General features: G+C 36.7%; 1 protein-coding gene across 11 annotated transcripts in view; it reads left to right on the top strand.

Annotated features, from left to right (window-relative positions):
- Positions 1–20,000, top strand: part of LOC106873829 (pleckstrin homology domain-containing family H member 2) — a 719,935-nt gene that overhangs the window by 463,236 nt on the left and 236,699 nt on the right. For all 11 annotated transcript variants that reach the window (XM_089353814.1, XM_089353811.1, XM_089353808.1 and 8 more), the window contains 5 exons: positions 1,160–1,229; positions 8,077–8,165; positions 10,023–10,103; positions 14,813–14,980; positions 19,571–19,679. In XM_089353814.1, the coding sequence (XP_089209940.1) occupies positions 1,160–1,229; positions 8,077–8,165; positions 10,023–10,103; positions 14,813–14,980; positions 19,571–19,679 (517 nt within the window). The remainder of the gene's footprint in view (positions 1–1,159; positions 1,230–8,076; positions 8,166–10,022; positions 10,104–14,812; positions 14,981–19,570; positions 19,680–20,000) is intronic.

Below are 20,000 nucleotides of genomic sequence, written 5' to 3'. Positions count from 1 at the left end.
TTTCATGAGCAGGCTGTTCCGTTAATTGGATTGACTGGAACCCTCGTTATCATAACCGATGGAGTGACACTGATGCCACATAAAAAGCACCCAGTACACTCTGTAAAGTAGTTGATGTTAGGAAGGGCATCAAGCCATAGAAATCATTTCAAATGAAGCCTGGGGCAGCTCTCCAACTTGCCAGCTACTGTTAAACCATCCAAACTATGTCATCATGGAAAATGGACATTAAATGGTAATGATGATGATGATGAAGATGGTGATGGGCATTGCTCCTTATCTTGACTTAATCCTTTAGCATTCAGATTATTCTGTTAAATGTAATGCTTATTTATTCCTATCATTTTTTATTAATCATGAATTATTTCATAGCTTTGAGATTTCAGTGATGTAATTGTTTATTTTTAGAATGGCATTGTAGGGAAGGTGAGAGAGGTTGGATCTGGCTGGTTTAAATGCTAAGTGTTGAGTTTCTTCCCCTTCTTTTTGCTCTGAGATTTTTGTATTAATCCCCTGAAGCCAGCCTAATAAATATCTTAATCTCTCTCTCTCTCTCTCTCTTCCTTTTTCTCTCTCTCTCTTCCTTTTTCTCTCTCTCTCTTCCTTTTTCTCTCTCTCTCAATCTCACTCTCTCTCTATCTCTCAATCTCACTCTCTCTCTATCTCTCAATCTCACTCTCTCTCTATCTCTCAATCTCACTCTCTCTCTATCTCTCAATCTCACTCTCTCTCTATCTCTCAATCTCACTCTCTCTCTATCTCTCAATCTCACTCTCTCTCTATCTCTCAATCTCACTCTCTCTCTATCTCTCAATCTCACTCTCTCTCTATCTCTCAATCTCACTCTCTCTCTATCTCTCAATCTCACTCTCTCTCTATCTCTCAATCTCACTCTCTCTCTCTCTCTCCTCTCTCCCTCCTTCACCTCTCTCTCCCTCTTTCTTTCCTTTTCCTCTCTCTCACTTCACCTCTCTCCCCTCCATCCCTCCCTCTCTCTCCCTATCCCTAACCTTCTCTTTCTCTATCTCTCCCTCTTTCTCTCCCTTTCTCCCCTCTCTTACTTCCTCTTTCTCTTTCTCTCTCTTTCTTTCTTTCTTTCTTTCTTTCTTTCTGTCAGTATTTATAATCTCTCATTATCTCTTCTGTACCTTTTTTCCAGGTCACTAATTCCAAAAAAACTTATTACTTGACTGCCGATTCTGCCATGGAAGTTGACCGTTGGGTTCGATGTAAGTAGAATGGTAAAAATGTTTTATGACCAATTGATAATTGCTAAATATGCAGCCATTGAAGAATAGTGACTGCGTCCTTTATTTGAAGCTTTTCAATTTCAACAGAAGTATTTTCTCTTTGTATGCAAACAAACCAACAGAAAACACATTTGCCAATAACTCATTATGTCAAACTGTTGTAAATTTTATTGTTACAAATGGCAAACAGATTAAGATGCTCTATAGTATAACTAGTATATATTAGTCCATTAAAAGAACAAACAATTAAAAAACAGAAAAAAGACAAAAAAACAAATTGAACGTGAGGCCATGCAAAAGCAATATATTAATTTGACACTCGGTGAAAGGAAAGAGTTGTTAATGTTTCGAGCATTACTCTGTGTCAGAAGAGAAAAGTCCAAAGAGAAAGAAGGAAAAATCACCAACAATCTACATTTCAGAAGTGACCGGAAGTGGAAGTAAAAAGAGAAAGTGGTTCTGGGATAGGAGAGTGTAAAGATAGTTGGTGTGTGTGTGTGTGTGTGTGTGTGTGCGTGTGGCACTGTGTGCATGTGGTAATGACTGTGTGAGTGTGTGATAGCATGTGTTTGTGAGGTAGTAAATGTGTGTGTGTGTATTAATAAAGCATATACACACACACATATATATATATATATATATATATATATATATATATATATAGTGTAGTATATTGCCACTTAAGTGTGGCTGACCCCTAGGGGTGGATGTTACTGTTGCTTTTAGCCCCAGGAGGACATCTCCTCCAGCTGGCTTATCGACACACGACTGTGTCCTGTTTGCCAAGGGAAGTTATCCCTCTCACCATGATCTGTAGCACGAACGGATCCGGATTTCAGGGTTATTTCCCTTCGTCGGCGTTCGACAGCCACTGACCTTGGTGATAGACAAAAACCTGGCAATCTTATATCTACTTTTCCAGTGAAATTCTTCACTGATATCGAAAAGGTGAAAACAAGCAATGTTAATTCTCTAAATGAAGTATTAACAGTAACTGCACGATAAAGTGTAGTATATTGCCACTTAAGTGTGGCTGACCCATAGGGGTGGATGTTACTGTTGCTTTTAGCCCCAGGAGGACATCTCCTCCAGCTGGCTTATCGACACACGACTGTGTCCTGTTTGCCAAGGGAAGTTATCCCTCTCAATATACTACACTTTATCGTGCAGTTACTGTTAATACTTCATTTAGAGAATTAACATTGCTTGTTTTCACCTTTTCGATATCAGTGAAGAATTTCACTGGAAAAGTAGATATAAGATTGCCAGGTTTTTGTCTCTCTCACCAAGGTCAGTGGCTGTCGAACGCCGACGAAGGGAAATAACCCTGAAATCCGGATCCGTTCGTGCTACAGATCATGGTGTTTATTATCAACAATATAATTACCCTTTCTACTAAAGGCACAAGGCCAGAAATTTTCGGAGAGAGAACTAGTTAATTACATTGACTCCAGCACTCAACTGGTACTTAATTTGTTGACCCTGAAAGGATAAAAAGCAAAGTTGACCTCAGTGGAAATTGAACTCAGAATAATGTAAAGATGGAGGAAATGCCACTAAGCATTTTACCTGCTGCGCTAACGTTTCTACCAGCTCACTGCCTTATTTGTCCTTATATAATAGTCTAAGAATACATGATCAACAGAGGGTAATTACCCTTGTGTTTTGATGTTGACATTCATTCATCTATCTATTTATCTGTTCTATGCAATATAACAAATTTAATGAGATCATTCTCTACACCTTCCATGCTGAAAAATATTCAAATAGTACCTGCAGACAGAAATTTTATTCAGTATTACATAAATATACTTTGTACATATAAACAGTTGAATATAAGAAAACTATGAAAACATCCTTGCATGGTCATTCGTGTCTATGCAACCACTTATCTAATTGCTTATTATCAAGAATATGATAATGAACCTCACAAAATGTTGCTAAAAGGAAGAGTGCAGTGTTTAAAAATTATGAGAAACACTGTTCTAAAAGAATAATCACAATACATACCCAACAAAAGTAACACAATACACAGTAGCAATCTCTTTTAGTCCCAGAAAGATGGTTCTGCAATTTCTTGCTAAACAACCTGCACAAACGATTTGTTTATAGTAATCAAATGTATATTAGTTCACTCCCTCCATCAAATCAATGTTGTTTGAACAGCCACATGGTACACCACATGTCAGGTGTCAAAGTGATTACAGAGTAACAAGAAATGAAGTGTTTTACTCAAAAACACAACACACCACCTAGTGCAGGAACTGAAACCATGATCTCTCAGTTGTGAATGTAACACACTAACCACTAGGCTATGCACCCTCACATAACACAATGCATTTTTTACTTAATTACTAAATAACAAATATATTATTTATGAATTTATTTTGCAAGATTCCTGATGTGAAATCATGTGTTGAAATAGGTATTGTTATATTTTGGGATGGTCATTTTTTCTTGCCAAATAAACACACACACTATGTATTCATTCTTTACTCACTTACTATTGTTCTTATTTTATCTTCTATGTCCATTGTCTGGAAATCTTTTGTTACACATTTTGTTAGACGTTGCTATTAACGTAGCAGAATGAACTAAACGATTTCTTTAGGGCCTTTAACCAAGGAATTGCATACTGTAATGATGTCAACATTACTAGGCTTACTTTAAGGCTTATATCTGGCATGTTATTTGTGATAACAGGACCATTGCTGTTTCAATTTCTGGATCAGTCAATGCATTGTGTTCTTGAGTAAAACATTTCATTTTATGTTACTCCAGTTCATTCAGCTAGTAAAAATTAGTAATCCTGCAATGGACCAGTGCCTCATCCAGAGAGGAATGTATTCATCAGAGAAATAAGGAAACCAGCCCTATACCCCTTACAGAGTAATATGGATGAAGTATCAGGGCTCAGTGATCTAAACAATTACTTTAAGGTATATTTCTGATAGGTTACTGTTGATAATGTGCTCAATGTTAATTCCACCAAGGTTGACTTTGCTTTTCATTCTTTCAGGGCCGATAAATTAAGTACCAGTTGTGTACTGCAGTCGATCTAATTGACTGGTCTCTTCCCCCAAAATTTCGGGCCTTGTGCCTAGAATAGGAAAGAATGTGCTCAGTGTTATTGTCAGGGCACTGTGACAGATATTGACTTTAGGGTCTATATTCAATAAGTCACAGCTGATAGCAAAGCCATTGCTATGTTCAAGACTGACTGTTGGTTATTTAGGCCTGTGACTTATAAGATACTGTATCAATGACAAGTTATCTCTATAGTGACAGTAGCAGAGTGATAAGAATAGAACATCTGTTAAAGTGTTTTTTTAATTTTGAGTTTACTTGCTGTAATAACTAGGCCATTTGTCTTTGTCATTGCAGATGTCTGCAGACATAATGTCAATTACCTTAAGATATTTTAGCAACAGGTTATTGGCCTAATAACGAGATTGTTGCTTATGGATTTAGAATATTTTATTGCTGTTGAAAATTATCTTTGTTTTTCAAAGAACACTTGCATTGTTTTGGATGTGTTGTTGTGGTTAATGTCCTCTTAATATAGTCTTTGTACTTCATTCCGGGAGATGTGGTTATACAGTCAATGCCATTCCCAGTTGTGACACTTCAATTCTTTTTACTATCATACACAGTATATCTAGGAGTAAAGGAACCAATGCATTCACCTTTTTGTAGGCATGACTGTGTGGTTAAGAATCTTGCTTTGCAACCATGTGGTTTTTGGTTCAGTCCTACAGCATAACACCTTGGGCATCTGTCTTTTATGGTCAACCAATACTTTATGAGTGAATTAGGAAGATGGGAACTGTGTGTGCATGCATGTGTGTTTGTCTGTGTTTTTGTTCTCCCACCCACACCATCGCTTAGCAACAACTGTTGGTTTGTTTACATCATTGTAAATTCGCAGTTCAGCAAGAGAGAAACTGATAGAATAAGTACTGGAGACTGGTAAAAACAACTACTTGTGTCAGTTTGTTCAACAAGCATGGCTGTAATCCAATGATCAAAATAAACAAAAGATGAAAAAAATAAAGTAGGATATGATATGAGAGGTGTTTAGCTGCTATTTCTCAGGTGTTAAACAACAGCAAAGAATATCTTTTAGCAATATATAACACATTTAATTAGACTGAAACCAGAGTTGTTCTTAATTAACAAAATCTGATTCTCATTATGTTTTTGTAGCAGAAATGACAATTCATATTCTTAACATTTTGGTATTCATTGTTAATAAAGTTAACATTTGGGTTATTTTGATCATTTTACTCAAAGAAACTAGGAAATATCTTCAATTTTTTTTTAGTGCTTGTTTTTTATCTTTTATCTGTTATTTGTTTGAGTTATTAGACTGTGGCCGTGCTGGAGCACCACCTTGAAGAATTTTTTGTTAGTTGAATGAATCAATCCCAGTACTTATTATTTTTATTAAGCCTGGTACTTATTCTATTAGGGTTTTTTGTCAAACCACTAAGTTATGAGGACATAAATACACTAAAAGTAGTGAGGGACAAACACAGACACACACATGCACACACACATATACATGCACATGCACACACATATGCACACATGCATGCACACACACACACACGCGCACACACACACATATTATAGGCTTCTTCCAGTTTCCCTCTACCAAATCCACTCGCAAGGCTTCAGCTGACCGAAGGCTATTGTAGAAGACATTTGCTCAAGGTGCCATGCAGTGGGACTGAACCCAGAACCATATAGTTGGGAAAGACTGAACTCTCTTGTAATTCCTTTTCGCAAAATAGTTAGTTACACTCACTCTACTTTGTAAAGAAGTAGCCTCTATGTGGTTGCTTAGCCTGCTAGAAATAATATCAAAATCACTTTCATATCACACTCTGCCATATTAAAGAAGGAAGGACATATTTGCTGATGATCAGGTATGGCTGTGCAGCACATTGAACAAAAGTCTTGTATTATATCCTCAGACCAAGCAATGCTTTGTGAGTGAATTTGCTATGCAGAAGAAACTATGTGGAAGCTTGTTGTGTGTGTGTGTGTGTATGTGTGTGTGTGTGTGTGTGTGCGTGCGTGTGGGACCTTTGGTGATATGCCATGCTCAAGAAGACTCATCAAGCCAAGTGAGATTGTAGTTGTGGCTAATGCCAGTGTTACGTGACTGGCACCCATGCTGGTGGAACATTGAAAAGTACCCACTACATTCTTGGAGTGGTTAGCATTAGGAAGAGCATCCAGCTGTAGAAACCATGCCAAATCAGATTGAAACCTGGTGCAGCTCTCCAGCTTACCAGTTTCAGTCAAGCTGTCTAACCCATGCCAGCATGGAAAGCAAATGTTAAATGATGATGATGGTGATACACACACACACACACACACACACACACACACACACACACACACACACACACACACACACACACACACACACACACAAGAAAAGGAAACGACACAGGACAATGCTTATGTTATGAACTTCATTAGCTTACAGCTGTTTCTGCTATATAATGCAGTAGACTCATAGCTGTCAGATGTGTCTGGAAAATTGAAATACATGTATTTAGATGAAGCATAATTAAACTGGAGATTTGGTCCCAAAATGTCTTTTATTATAGCATCATAAATTATATAACTTTTACACATGTTTCACTAGCACATACTAGTATGTCTGTGGTGGTTGTTATATAGGCAGTTGCATAAACACCCAATAATGTCAGATCATTAGACTAACAATTACCTCATAGTACACTAACATATGCTAGTGAAGCACAGAGATAATGTAATTTATGATGTTATAATAAAAACAAATTACAGTTTTATTCTGCTTAAATAAAAGGTAAAATTCAGAACTGGAGGAATCTATTGAGGATCCAGGTCAATAACAAATAATTCAAAGGAAATGTGGTTGTAAAAAAAAAGATAAAAATAAATGTAAAGTAAATGGTGTAAATATAGTTACCACCAGGAAAGTAAATTATTGATCTTTTGGGCTCAAGCTCTTGATCAAGTTTAACAAGAGGGAATGTTCTGTGTACAGTTCTACAGGAATCATAGTATTAGTGGATGAATGGAGTGGGTAGATGAATGACCATGGGATTGCACCTAGAAAGTTCCCTCCAAGGCACAAGTCCAGGCAAGGTTATTTATGAAAGACCAGAAACCCTCCATCTCCATGCTTCCGATGTTATCCAAGGGAAAGGCAAAGGCCAATATAGCTTGGCACCAATGATACCGCAATTCATTTCTACAGCTGAGTGAACTGGAGCAAAATGAAATAAAATGTCTTGTTCAAGAACGCAACACACAGCCTGGTTCAGGAATTGAATGCACTCTTGATTGTGAGCCCAATGCTCTAACCACTGAGCCATACATACCCTTTTAGTGGGTAGATAGGTGTGTATATTTTGTATGATACTGGATGATGGGCAGAATTGTTGAATGTGAGCAAAACAAAATACTGATTTAATGTAAACATTACTTGATATGTGTGTGTGTGTGTATCTATCTATCTATCTATCTCTCTCTCTCTCTCTCTATATATATATATATATATATATATATGATCTAATATATTTGGTTAAACAGACACCAAAGATGGAATATACAAGAATTTTTATTAACCACTACAATTGTTTCAACAACTTTTAGCATCTCCCTTTAATCAAATACTTAACAAATATTGGGAAAGTGATCGTGCTTTACCAGTAAGCTATCAGGTTTAAACTGCTTGTTTTCTTATCTAGTAACTACGATATAATATATACATGTGTGTATATATATTCAAATGTATTTTTCTCCTTTTATTATCATTCTACAGTAATAAATAAAGTCGTCAAAAGACAAGCAAGCAGTTATCTATTAGACCAAGTGGACTCAAAAGCTATCGTACGAGGATGGTTGACAAAGGTAGGTTTGTTATTTTTCTCATTTACCAAGAGAAATACCATGAAGCATAGTGGAAACAGCTGTGACATGACCGCTCCTTTTTTTTTTTTTTCTGATTCTTTGAACTACAGGAGACTAACACAAATATCACAACATTACATTTCCATTTGCCAGCAAATGCTTGTTCTTGTGCAAGTTACCAGTAATGTCCTGTTAATTAGTGGAGGCACAATGGCCCAGTGGTTAGGGCAGCGGACTCACGGTCATAGGATAGTGGTTTCAATTCGCAGACCAGGCGTTGTGAGTGTTTATTGAGCGAAAACACCTAAAGTTCCACAAGGCTCCAGCAGGGGATGGTGGAGAACCCTGCTGTACTCTTTCACCACAACTTTCTCTCACTCTTTCTTCCTGTTTCTGTTGTACCTGTATTTCAAAGGGCCAGCCTTGTCATACTCTGTGTCACGATGAATCTCCCCGTGAACTACATTAAGGGTACATGTATCTGTGAACTACATTAAGGGTACATTAATGGGTACATGTATCATTAATTTCACGAGCAGGCTGTTCCGCTGATCGGATCATCTGGAACTCTCGTCGTCATAACCGACGGAGTGCCAACCTGTTAATTAGGACAGTCAGTTAACAGTGTCATGTCAGAACTATACATATTATCATGAGTGACTGAACAATTTATATTTCATTTCATTCCTCTATATTTTAAGTTCAAATACTTTGTTTCTTGTTTTGTAGGGATTGTTAAAATGCATACCGGTAATACACTAAAATCAGTACAATTTACTGTGCCACTCTTAAAACTATTAGCCACATATCTAGTGAAAATAAATATTGTTTATCATGAAAGTAACTCAATGTATTCTCTTATTTACTGTTTTACTGCAAAGACTTTCTCAGGTTTACCTTGATTGTGTGGACCTATTATGAAAGACATCACAACCTTGACTATTCTCTCTTTTTAGGGGTTATTAACCCAATCTTATGTTAATCAATATTTCCTTCCTTGTTGAAGTTGGTAGTGTTTGAGTTGAGGAGTATCTGGCTGTTATTTCTAACCACATACGAGGTGGGTACTGAAAAGTTCCTGGCTTTAAGTGTATCATGAATGGCCTGTTTGAGTTCTTTTACAGGGCTTAGAAAAACTGAAAGACTGCTGCAATAAGTGTGTGAATCTGTGAGGGGAATATGTTGAATAAAATCATAGGAGTGGCTGTGTGGTAAGTAGCTTGCTTACCAACCACATGATTCCTGGTTCAGTCCCACTGCGTGGCACCTTGGGCAAGTGTCTTCTACTATAACCTTGGGCCGACCATAGATTTGTGAGTGGATTTGGTAGACGAAAACTGAAAGAAGCCTGTCGTTTCTTTCCTTTCCCGAGAGTCTAGTAACACAATCTGTATCACGTCCTCACGTTGTTGTATTTTGTTGTTGTTTTTTTTGTCTTTTTCCTTTTTTGAACTTATATATATATATATATGTGTGTGTGTGTTTGTGTGTCTGTGTTTGTCCCCCCACCATCTCTTGACAACTGATGCTGGTGTGTTTACATCCCCGTAGCCTAGTGGTTCGGCAAAAAGAGACCAATAGAATAAATACTAGGCTTACAAAGAATAAGTCCTGGGGTCGAATTTCTCAACTAAAGGCGGTGCTCCAGCATGGCTGCAGTCAAATGACTGAAACAAGTATAAGAGTAAAAAGAGTAAAGAGTAAAAGAGAGTAATTAACTGATTCTCCTGTATTTTCTTTTACCCAAAGCTAGGAACTTTTCAACACCCCCTCGTAGATGGTCTCTCATTGACTTAGTCTAACGGCTGTTGTTCTCAACGTTGTTGTTGTTTAACGTTCCTTTTTCTGCTATTTCAGGTTAAGAATGGTATGACTAGACGTTGTTGGTGTATCCTACTGGGTCGATATTTCCTTTACTACAAGACTCCCACAGATAAGGTCAGTATAAATTCAACAGCTTAGTCCTCTCCTGTCTAGTACCAGTTACAACATGCCCCTGTTATATGGTTTCTACCTGTGGTCACTCTTACTATAAAAAGTGACATTGTATTTCGTGATAAAAATATAACTTAACAAGATCATTGTGTAAAATTAACCAAAGTTCAAAATCCAAATCTATTGTGAGTCGGCAGAATTGATAGCATGCTGGGCAAAATGCTTAATGGCATTTTGTCCATTATTATGTTACAAAGTAACAGTCACATATTACAGTAAATTTAATTCGATAGCTTCTCTTCAGAAATGAATGGCATTGTGCGAATACAATCATTAATGCAATGGACAGAATGCATAGCAACATTTCTTCCAGTTCTGTATGTTCTGAGTGCAAATTCCACTGATGTCAATTTTGCCTTTCATCCTTTTGGAGTCAATAAAATAAGTACCAGTTGAACCCTGGGGTTGATGTAATTGACTGACACCCTCTCCTGAACTTGCCTTGTGCCAAAGTGAAATTTGCCTTTCGTCTGATTGGGGTTCATAAAACAAAGTAATTGTCACACCCTAGTGCAAATTTAATTGGATAATTCCTCCTCACAAATTTATGGCTTTGTGCAAATGCAATCACTAAATCAATGGATAAAATGCTTCGCAGCATTTTTTTCTAGCTCTGTCTGTTCTAAGTTCAAATTCCACCGAGGTTGACTTTGCCTTTCATCCTTTCAGGATCAGTAAAATTGGTACCAGTTGAATACTGGGGTTGATGTAATTGACTTAGCTTTTCCCTCAAACTTACTGGCCTTGTGCCAAAATTTGAAACCAATGTCTTATAACAGAAGCAATTCTTGTGACAAATTTTCAAATGATAATTTTGTAATCCAAGCTTTTCTGTTGGATTTCCAATAAACTAACAAGAAATACTTGCTGAACTCTTTAAAGGGTATTTTCATCAATAGATCAATATTTGTTTTATTTTAAATCACTGGTAGCCAAATGTTAGATGATCGATAGATACTTTGAACCCAAGTTGTTTCACCAAGTAAGTTGGGCTGATTATTACTAAAACAATCCTGTTTCATCAACATATATGTGTTACAAAGATAGAAACAATTATCTTTGATCCTTTTTTATTTGGTTCTCAATTCTGTGGAATATCTGACTGTTGCACTATTGTTCACATTTGCACTTTTCTACACAGCCCTAACATTATAAATTCCTGATAATTCTCTTAACTTGTTGAACCTTCTAGAACTTCCAGAAAATGTTTCATTAGTTTATTCCTGGATTGGTTTAGTTTTCCCATTTCCAATATCTTTGGATTGTTATAAATAGACTGACAGATTTCGAGGGCTATTTGACTCCAAAGAATGCATTTATGATTGTCATTTTTTATACAAATTGGCAAACAACAACCCCCTTTCAGTCCTTGCAGTGCTTCTGTTTATTTGTTTAGAAATTCTATGATGAAATGGCGCTTTGTTTCTGTTCTTTATAAAACTTCATCATCATCATCATCGTCATCATTTAGCATCTGCTTTCCATGCTGGCATGGGTTAGAGAGTTTGACTGGAACTGGTAAACTGGAGAGCTGCACCAAGTTCCAGTCTAATTTCACATGGTTTCTATGGTATGATAGAATAGTCTCAGCCTATTTTAGCTTTGGTAGTGCTAGAGTTACCTTTAGCACATCTTAGTACTTTTACACCTTATACTAGTTCTTTTAGAAATCAACTCATGATAATAAATTAAGGGTTTGGAAATACAGCATCTTGTCTGATATTGCTCATTATTCATTGACGCCATGCATGCATGCATGCATGCATGCATGTACATATGCATGTACACATGCACACATGAAACAAGAACATAAAGATAGATGAAATGCCACTAATTTTGCCTGGCATGCTAATGATTCTTATTTCTTTGCTGCCCACAAGGGGCTACTCACAAAGGGGACAAACAAGGACAGACAAACAGATTAAGTCGATTATATCGACCCCAGTGCATAACTGGTACTTATTTAATCGACCTCGAAAGGATGAAAGGCAAAGTCGACCTCGGCAGAATTTGAACTCAGAATGTAATGGCAGACGAAATACCTCTAAGCATTTCTTCCGGTGTGCTAACGATTCTTCCAGCTCGCTAATGATTCTGCCAGTTTGCTGCTTTATCTGAAAATGAATATCAATTACTTTTAAGTGATTTTGAAGGAATATAGGGAGATTGTTAACATGAGACCAGCTTCATACAGAAACTAGTCTGACCCAAAAGTAGCAGGTCAAAATAATGTCCACTGCTTAAACTGATTGACTGCACAGACCATAAATTCGTAATCTGCACAGTTGACTTTGATAGAACTCATTGATAAGGACTGGGTTACTGGAAGTTGAATTTTGGTGCACAAAGATTATAGGAGCCAGATTAGCAACCTAGTAAAGTGACAATTCACTGGGAGGACTTTTGGTCCAGGGGTATATTATGGTTAATTTTTAAAATTCCTTAGCATAGCGGTGCTACTGAGGAACATTAACTGGTTTGAGATGAACTCAACAGACACAGAAGTGACACCAGGGAGGATTGCTCAAGATGCATGCAAAATGATGAAACTAAACTACATACAATCATGCAGTGTCTGAGCACTTCTGACTTGTTGAATGGCTGTTGTTACATGCAAGATGCATCTAGCTATCAACCAAGTCCATCATGAGGATTTTCTACTGCCCACCTTTAACAAGGTGGGGCAGGTAGTGTTTCTTTATCTGATGGCTATGTCAAAAGAAGCTGTATAGTGGATGAGGCTGAAAGGATTAAGTACTGAAACATTAATTTCAGTATAAAGTGAGGATGGAAATGGAAGTGCTCTCTTTTTGACTAATTCTTATCAAAAGGTGAATGACTGACAAAATTGATTAGGATAAATGAATCTACTCTAAGTATGCACTTGTAGAGTGCTGAAAACAGCAAGGTAAGGGATCATATCCTTAGTAGTAAAGCAGCCCACAAATCTTGGGCATGTAAGGGTTCCTTAATCGGTCTAGTTACAGGCTCTTCTGTATCAGGAGGACTGCACCAGCCATGGTTTCACATACTATGTATGCTTTTTATCCCATCTCTTCTCCTCCCCTCTCTTTCCATCATGTGTTTTATATAACCACCATACTCGCAATTTGTAAACTGTCCTTGTAATGTTCTCCTCATCAGATATCCTTATATCCTTGGGATAAATATATCATCATCATTTGGCTTAGACAGAGGAAGAAGGGCAGCCCCATGATTGAATTTAAGGCCTTGTAATTGGTGAGAAAAAGAAAACCTCCCACCACTCACAAAGCCCAATTGCTTGCAATGTGGTGATCTTTGCTAAAGATAACAAAGAGCCAGATTGCCATCTCAAACCCATCTCCAGGTCAAGTCTCATTCAAAAACAGGAAAGGTCACTCCGAGTGCTTCCTCAGAGATTGTGTCTTCCAAATTTCAGTCACAAAGATTGGCTGTCTAAAGCTGAAACCTCATAGTGGCAAAATAAACTTTAAGCCACACAACCATACCTGCACACATATATTAGACACAATAAATAAAGAAACAAGCAAACAAACAAAATGGAGACTGAAACATTTCAAAGATGGTATATGAAATGAAAACTTCAATGGTGGAAGTCGACAGTTAAAAGACATTTGAAACTATTGTACACAATAACATTTCTCTGAATTTTAAAACTGAAATTTAGTCTTTGTGTTTATTTACTGTTTCAACTTCAAACAAAATGATGCTAGTGTAAACAATAAACTTCATTCAGTTATTTTATTTGATTCACTTGCTGTGTTTTTTTATTAAATTGTTTGAAACATTCATTTGTCTCAGAAAAATAAAACAATAAACAAAAGATACAATCGAAGTGATATGAACCTTCCCCAGCCGTCTGTGATACAATGGTCTCTAGTAAAGGCATCAAAGGACCATGTGGTCATCTTAGACCAGGTGGCAGGTCAAGTCTATTCATTCAAGAGCAAGAATGGTTCCTTCAAGAGTTCATATCTGGACATACATTGAATCAAAATGAAAATTTCTTCAAAAGTAAAGAAAAACAAAAACAATGTTTATAACAATCAATTTGATATTAAAAAAATGATATAATTTTATATAAAATTTTTCAGTAGTTTGAATGTTATAAATGTTACAACACACAGAGGCAAATAGTTATTATTTATTAAATATTGTTCTACAGATGGTAAAATGTAGAGTGAGCTCACAGTGACCACTGTGTGATCAAATCTGTGTATCTAATTGGTTGATGACATTTGAGCTTTGACAGACCTGGACATCAGACCAATATACAGGCAAAGGTGTGACTTTGGTAAGAAGCTTGCTTTCCAACCACATGGTTCAGGGTTTGATCCCACTGTGTGACACCTTGGGCAACTGTGTTCTACTATAGCCCTGGGTCGACCAAAGCCTTATGAGTGAATTAGGTTGGCAGAAACTGAAAGAAGCCTGTCGTATATATATATATATATATATATATATATATATGTATATGACAAGCATTTTTCAGTTTTAAAAAATATATATAATGCATTAACAGAGCCTGAATGATTGCTTTAAGATACAGGGTGTATTTTATAAATATGCCTGTTCAAGTATCATAATAGCATGAAACTATTAGTAGCTCTTTTAGTTGTGTATTTAATTTGATATATATGTTATTGCAGACTCCACTTGGCCAACTGAATTTGAGAGATGCCCGTCTTGATGAGATAGATCATCCAGATGAGTCTGATGAGGATTCAACAGTCATGATGGTTGACAGACATGTTATCGCTATATGGCCACCCTTACAAGGACCAACCTACCTCATCATCCCTACAAAACAGGAAAAGGTATGCATATTTTGTTTCTTTACTTCCTCTTTATTGCTCTATGATATATTGTTAGGAAAACACTAAATGGATACGTGGATAGATGGGTGAGGAGACACAGGAGAGGAGATATGTATGAATGCTTTATCAAACATCATATAAATAGCTTTATGAAAACACTTGTAGGAAAAAATAGGGTACACATATATTTATCTATTTATCTTTCCATCTCTCTCTTAGTTTGTAATACATATGTATAGGTGCAGGTGTGGTTGTGTGGTAAGAAGCTTGCTTCCCAACCACATGGTTCCGGGTTCAGTCCCCCTGCATGTGTTTTCTACTATAGCTTCAGGCTGACCAAACCTTTGTGAGTGGATTTGATAGATGGAAACTTGGAAACTGAAAGAAGTTCGTGTATGTGTGTGTGTGTGTGTGTGTGTGTGTGTGTTTTGTGCATGTTTGTCCCCCTCCACCACTTGACAATCAGTGCTGGTATGTTTACATCCTGTAACTTAGCAGTTCAGCAAAAGAGGCCAATAGAATAAGTACCAGGCTTTACAAAATTAATGAGAACTGGGGTCAATTCGTTCAGCTAAAATTCCTCAAGATGGTGCCCCAACATGGCGATAATCTAATGAATGAAACTGAAACAAGTAAAAACAAGTAAACAATATGTATATAAGTATATCATCATCATCATCATCATCATCAAAAAGGCAAAAGCTCGCTCAATCTCGATTTTCAGTTGGACAGCTCGACAGGATCTAATTAGTTCAACGACTGCATCATGCTATGTCTGCTTTGACTTTATTTCTATATCTGGATACCTTTCCTAATGCCAACCACTTTACAGAGTGTACTGGGTGGTTTTCTCATGCCACTGGCACTACTGAGAGTACCATGCAGCTTGCAAACTTACAAAACCTGAGTGGAATAGAGTTCTGTGCTAGCAGAAGAGAGTTAATATATGAAAAATAGGAGTTACATGACTACTCTCATTTAGAAGAGAAATCAATCAGTCATAATTGCAAAGTGATAAATTGTGGTGATGAGGTGTCCAGGTTGCACCTCAAGGTATAAAGTGAGTAAAAGTGAGGGCAAAGGAACGAGAAATGGTTGGCAGTGGGGTGGAGCTTGCACGAATGTATGGGAAAAGAAGAAATAAGGAAAATGAGAGAGGAGAGGAAGGCAATGTCCATAAGGATTGGGTAGGATTGAAGGATAAATACCAAGGGGGGAATTGCCAATGGTAGAGGGAGGTGCAAGAAGTGAGACGTAACAGGATAGTAATAATGATACAGTTGATATGAGGAGTTATGCTGTCATTCTCTTTTTGACAAAACTACTAAGTTATGGGGATGTGAAGAAACCAACTCTAAGTGTAAATTATGTGTGTATGTGCATACACACACATATCCATACATTCATGCATATGTTTGTAAACATTATCAACCACATATTCTTAATGTACATACTTCGTGTATTTGCCAGTAGGCTTTGACTTAGCATGGAGAATACTCTTTCAAAATCATGGACTTTCAGGTGTTTTGACACCTGGTGCTTTAAGAGATTATTCTCCACCACTACAAGTCATAGCCTACCAGTAAATACACATAGTGTGCACATTAAGTATATGTGGTTGATGATGTCTATTACACTAGCACTGCATCTATTTCATATTTGAACACACTTGCATGTAGGTACAGGTATGGGTGTGTAGGTAAGAAGTTCACTTCCCAACCTAAGAGTCTCAAGTTCAGTCCAACAGTGTGGCATCTTAGGCATGATTCATTAATAACTATAGCCTTGAGGCTGACCAAATCTTTGTTAGTTGATCTGGTAGACAGAAACTGAAAGAACCCATTAAAAAAAAATGGATATGTAGACAGACTGATTGTTCTTGTTGAATGTTTCTTGTTTCTTGTCACTGGAAAAATAAATGATATCTAAACACACACTGTTGAAGTCTGTAATTGTTTCTGGTCTGTAGTTACTCAGTCAGGAATAACTGGTAGTTTAATCAGATAAAATTCTTTAGCATTATTTATTCTCTTAACTTCCAATTCTTGGCTTGGTGCCATCTTATTTTCAATGATATTATTGAAAATATGGAGGTGATTGTTTTATACGATAATCATAGGATGAAGAGTGAAATTTATGACTTTGGTTGGCTGTCTTTCACTGGCGGAATAGCATGAGTAAAAGAGAGTAATAGGTTATTGTAAATGTTTATATATGGTCAGCAGATAGAAAGAGATTGAGGTGAAGGAAAAAGTGGGCCAAGAATTTAGTGAGGTAGTGAGGTGGAGCAGTCTAAGAAATAAGACAACAGCAATGCTAGAAAAACAGAACTGATATGCATATTGTTGTTGTTGTTGAGCATCAGGTCAACTGTGTTCATGTAGAATTGAGAAGGAATGGTTCAGATAAATTTAGAAGAAAGGGTTGGGAGGAAGAAAATGAAAATATAATGTTGGTTAACCATTTTGCTGTGGAAATCAGATATATCCACTCAAAATTTCATTACAGTTTTATATATGTATATATACCAATCTATCTTTTGTTGCACAATGTCAGGATCTTTTTCAATCTCACACACAGATTTTTTGATTAATTTTTTAAAAACTAAACAGTTTGAAACTTTGGATACTGGTTGAATGTGTCATGTAGAACTTGGTTTACTCTTAACGTTTTTGACAAAATTTTGTATTTTAGAAGTTATTTCATGTTAAAGTTATCGTATTTGGGTAATTTTTAACCAATCAATAATGTGTATTCAGCTGAAGAAAGTTACTGCTGTTTGCAAAAATAATGGAAGGGCAAAAACTTCCGGGCCATCGGGTCATCTGTTTTGGATGCTGCATACATATATGTACGTAAATACACAGACACATGTATACGTATACACACACACACACATGCAACTTTTAGAATGCCGAGGAAAGGAAAGGGAGGTGGGTGTGAGGAATACATAGCTTTAAGGAGGGAGGGGGACAGTTGTTCATGCTGACCATCACATACACACACACACACACACGCACATTCATATGTAAAGCTGATACCCCCCCCCCCACGAATGGAAGCAAGGAAAAGGAGAGGGTTTAATAAATTAATATGCAGTGGTAGGGGGTGGGTAAGTTTATATAAGCTGCCGTTCAGATCGCCAACACACCACCACTCTCTCTGTTCTTTCTCTGTATCTGTCTATCTTCTCTCTCTCGCTCTACGATTTGCTGGAAATAACACCCAAATCTCTCTCAATGTCACATGCTAACATTATATAAATGAGAGGATACATTGGATAAGATGGAAATACACACACACACACACACACACACACACACAGAGGTATTCCCTATAAAAGAACTTTCTGTTTTTCTTACACACCTTTCTTATCTTTTATAATTTTCTCCCAACTCTCTCTCTCTCTCTTTCATGACCTGATGACCCGGAAGTTGTTGCTCTTCCATTACTTTTGCAAACAGCAGTAACTTTCTTCAGCTGAATACACGTCATTGATTGGTTAAAATTACCCAAATACGACAACTTTAACATGAAATAACTTCTAAAATATAAAATTTGTCAAAAACGTTAAGAGTAAACCATGTTCTTTGTGACACATTCAACCAGTATCCAAAATTTCAAACTGTTTAGTTAAAAAAAAATTAATTAAAAAAACCTGTGTCTGAGATTGAAAAGATCCAAATGCCATGTTTGAAACTATTTTTGCTCTTTATTGAGGCAATGAGGCTTGCAAAAAATACCAATTCCAGATTTTGGTAGATATTTGACATCACTCACCCAATTCAACCAGGGATTCATCACTCATGAGGGAAGAGCCCCACCCTGGACTCCTTCCACCTCTGTCTGTTTCAGGCCAGTTGTGGCCATGTAGGCCCCAGATAGCAGGTGGGATCATCTCACCATCTTGTCTTTGGTCAACCTCTTGATCATGTCCATGGTCTTGATGTCCATTCCATCACCCTGATTGTCTATTGTTCTTCAGTTGCACGATGTGGCCACCCAATCTATATTTGTTCTCTTTGATAGTCCTTATGATGTCATTGACTCTTATGTGCTGTTGAATCCAGGCATTGGTTTTCTTGTCCCACAGTGTGATACTGGGATAATAATGAAATTTAATTTTTCAGTTTAAGTGTTCATGAGTGAACATCTTTTGTGATGAAATATTTTCACATCCTGTAGAATGAGGTGTGTTTTGGAGTCAATGTAACAAATACATTCTTTCAAAAATGAAAGAAAGTGAAGTACTTCATGGAGCAGTTGATCTGTGCTTTGTGAAAAATTGTTCATTTCTCAAGTGTGAAGTTTATTTTAGTTTGGTAAAAGAAATACACTCTTGGTATAGTCTTAGTTATATCAAAGAGGTTCTAACATTTGAAAGATTTAAGACCAGAAAGAAGGAATAAAAGAGATTGTGTTAGGCTGAAGATTAAAAGGAGTTCTAAAGAGAGATTTTTGGGGTCACTTCTCAGGCAGATTCTTCTTATTTTTTGAATTCTTCTAATAGAAATGTAAATAGAGCAATGTTACTGTGTATATTAAATTTTGTTTGTTGTGTTTGATCTGACTATGTGATATATCTTCCAGGATTCTTGGTTATACCACTTGACTGTCGCAGCTGGTGGTGGAACTGGAAATGTAGGGACAGAATTTGAACAAATTGTTGCCAAAGTGATGGAAGTAGGAGGAAATTTCAGTAAGTGAATATTTCTTTATGAAGTGATTATTTCCTCTTCTGTATGCACAATTTTCTGCGAGTGAGTGACTTTCTGTTCACTAAAGTTAGAGCAGAATAAATGAATATTTCTCCTTTACTAACTCAAGAAGTCAAATTGAAATGGAATCTAAAAGGTAAAGGTATTCCTGTTCTAGTCATATAATCCTGGACTCAAATACTTCTGAGAATGTTTTCTGTTTTCTATAAAACAAAAACCTCTTATATAGTTGGAGTTTAGTCTCAAGACTTAAACAGTGAATTTCATAAAGACAAAGATATCAGTATTATTTTAGAGGTTGA

This window comes from Octopus bimaculoides, chromosome 6 (genome assembly GCF_046866305.1).
Source record: "Octopus bimaculoides isolate indiv1 chromosome 6, ASM4686630v1, whole genome shotgun sequence".
NCBI classification, from domain to species: Eukaryota; Metazoa; Mollusca; class Cephalopoda; order Octopoda; family Octopodidae; genus Octopus; species Octopus bimaculoides.
This window is presented reverse-complemented; position numbering and strand designations above follow the sequence as displayed.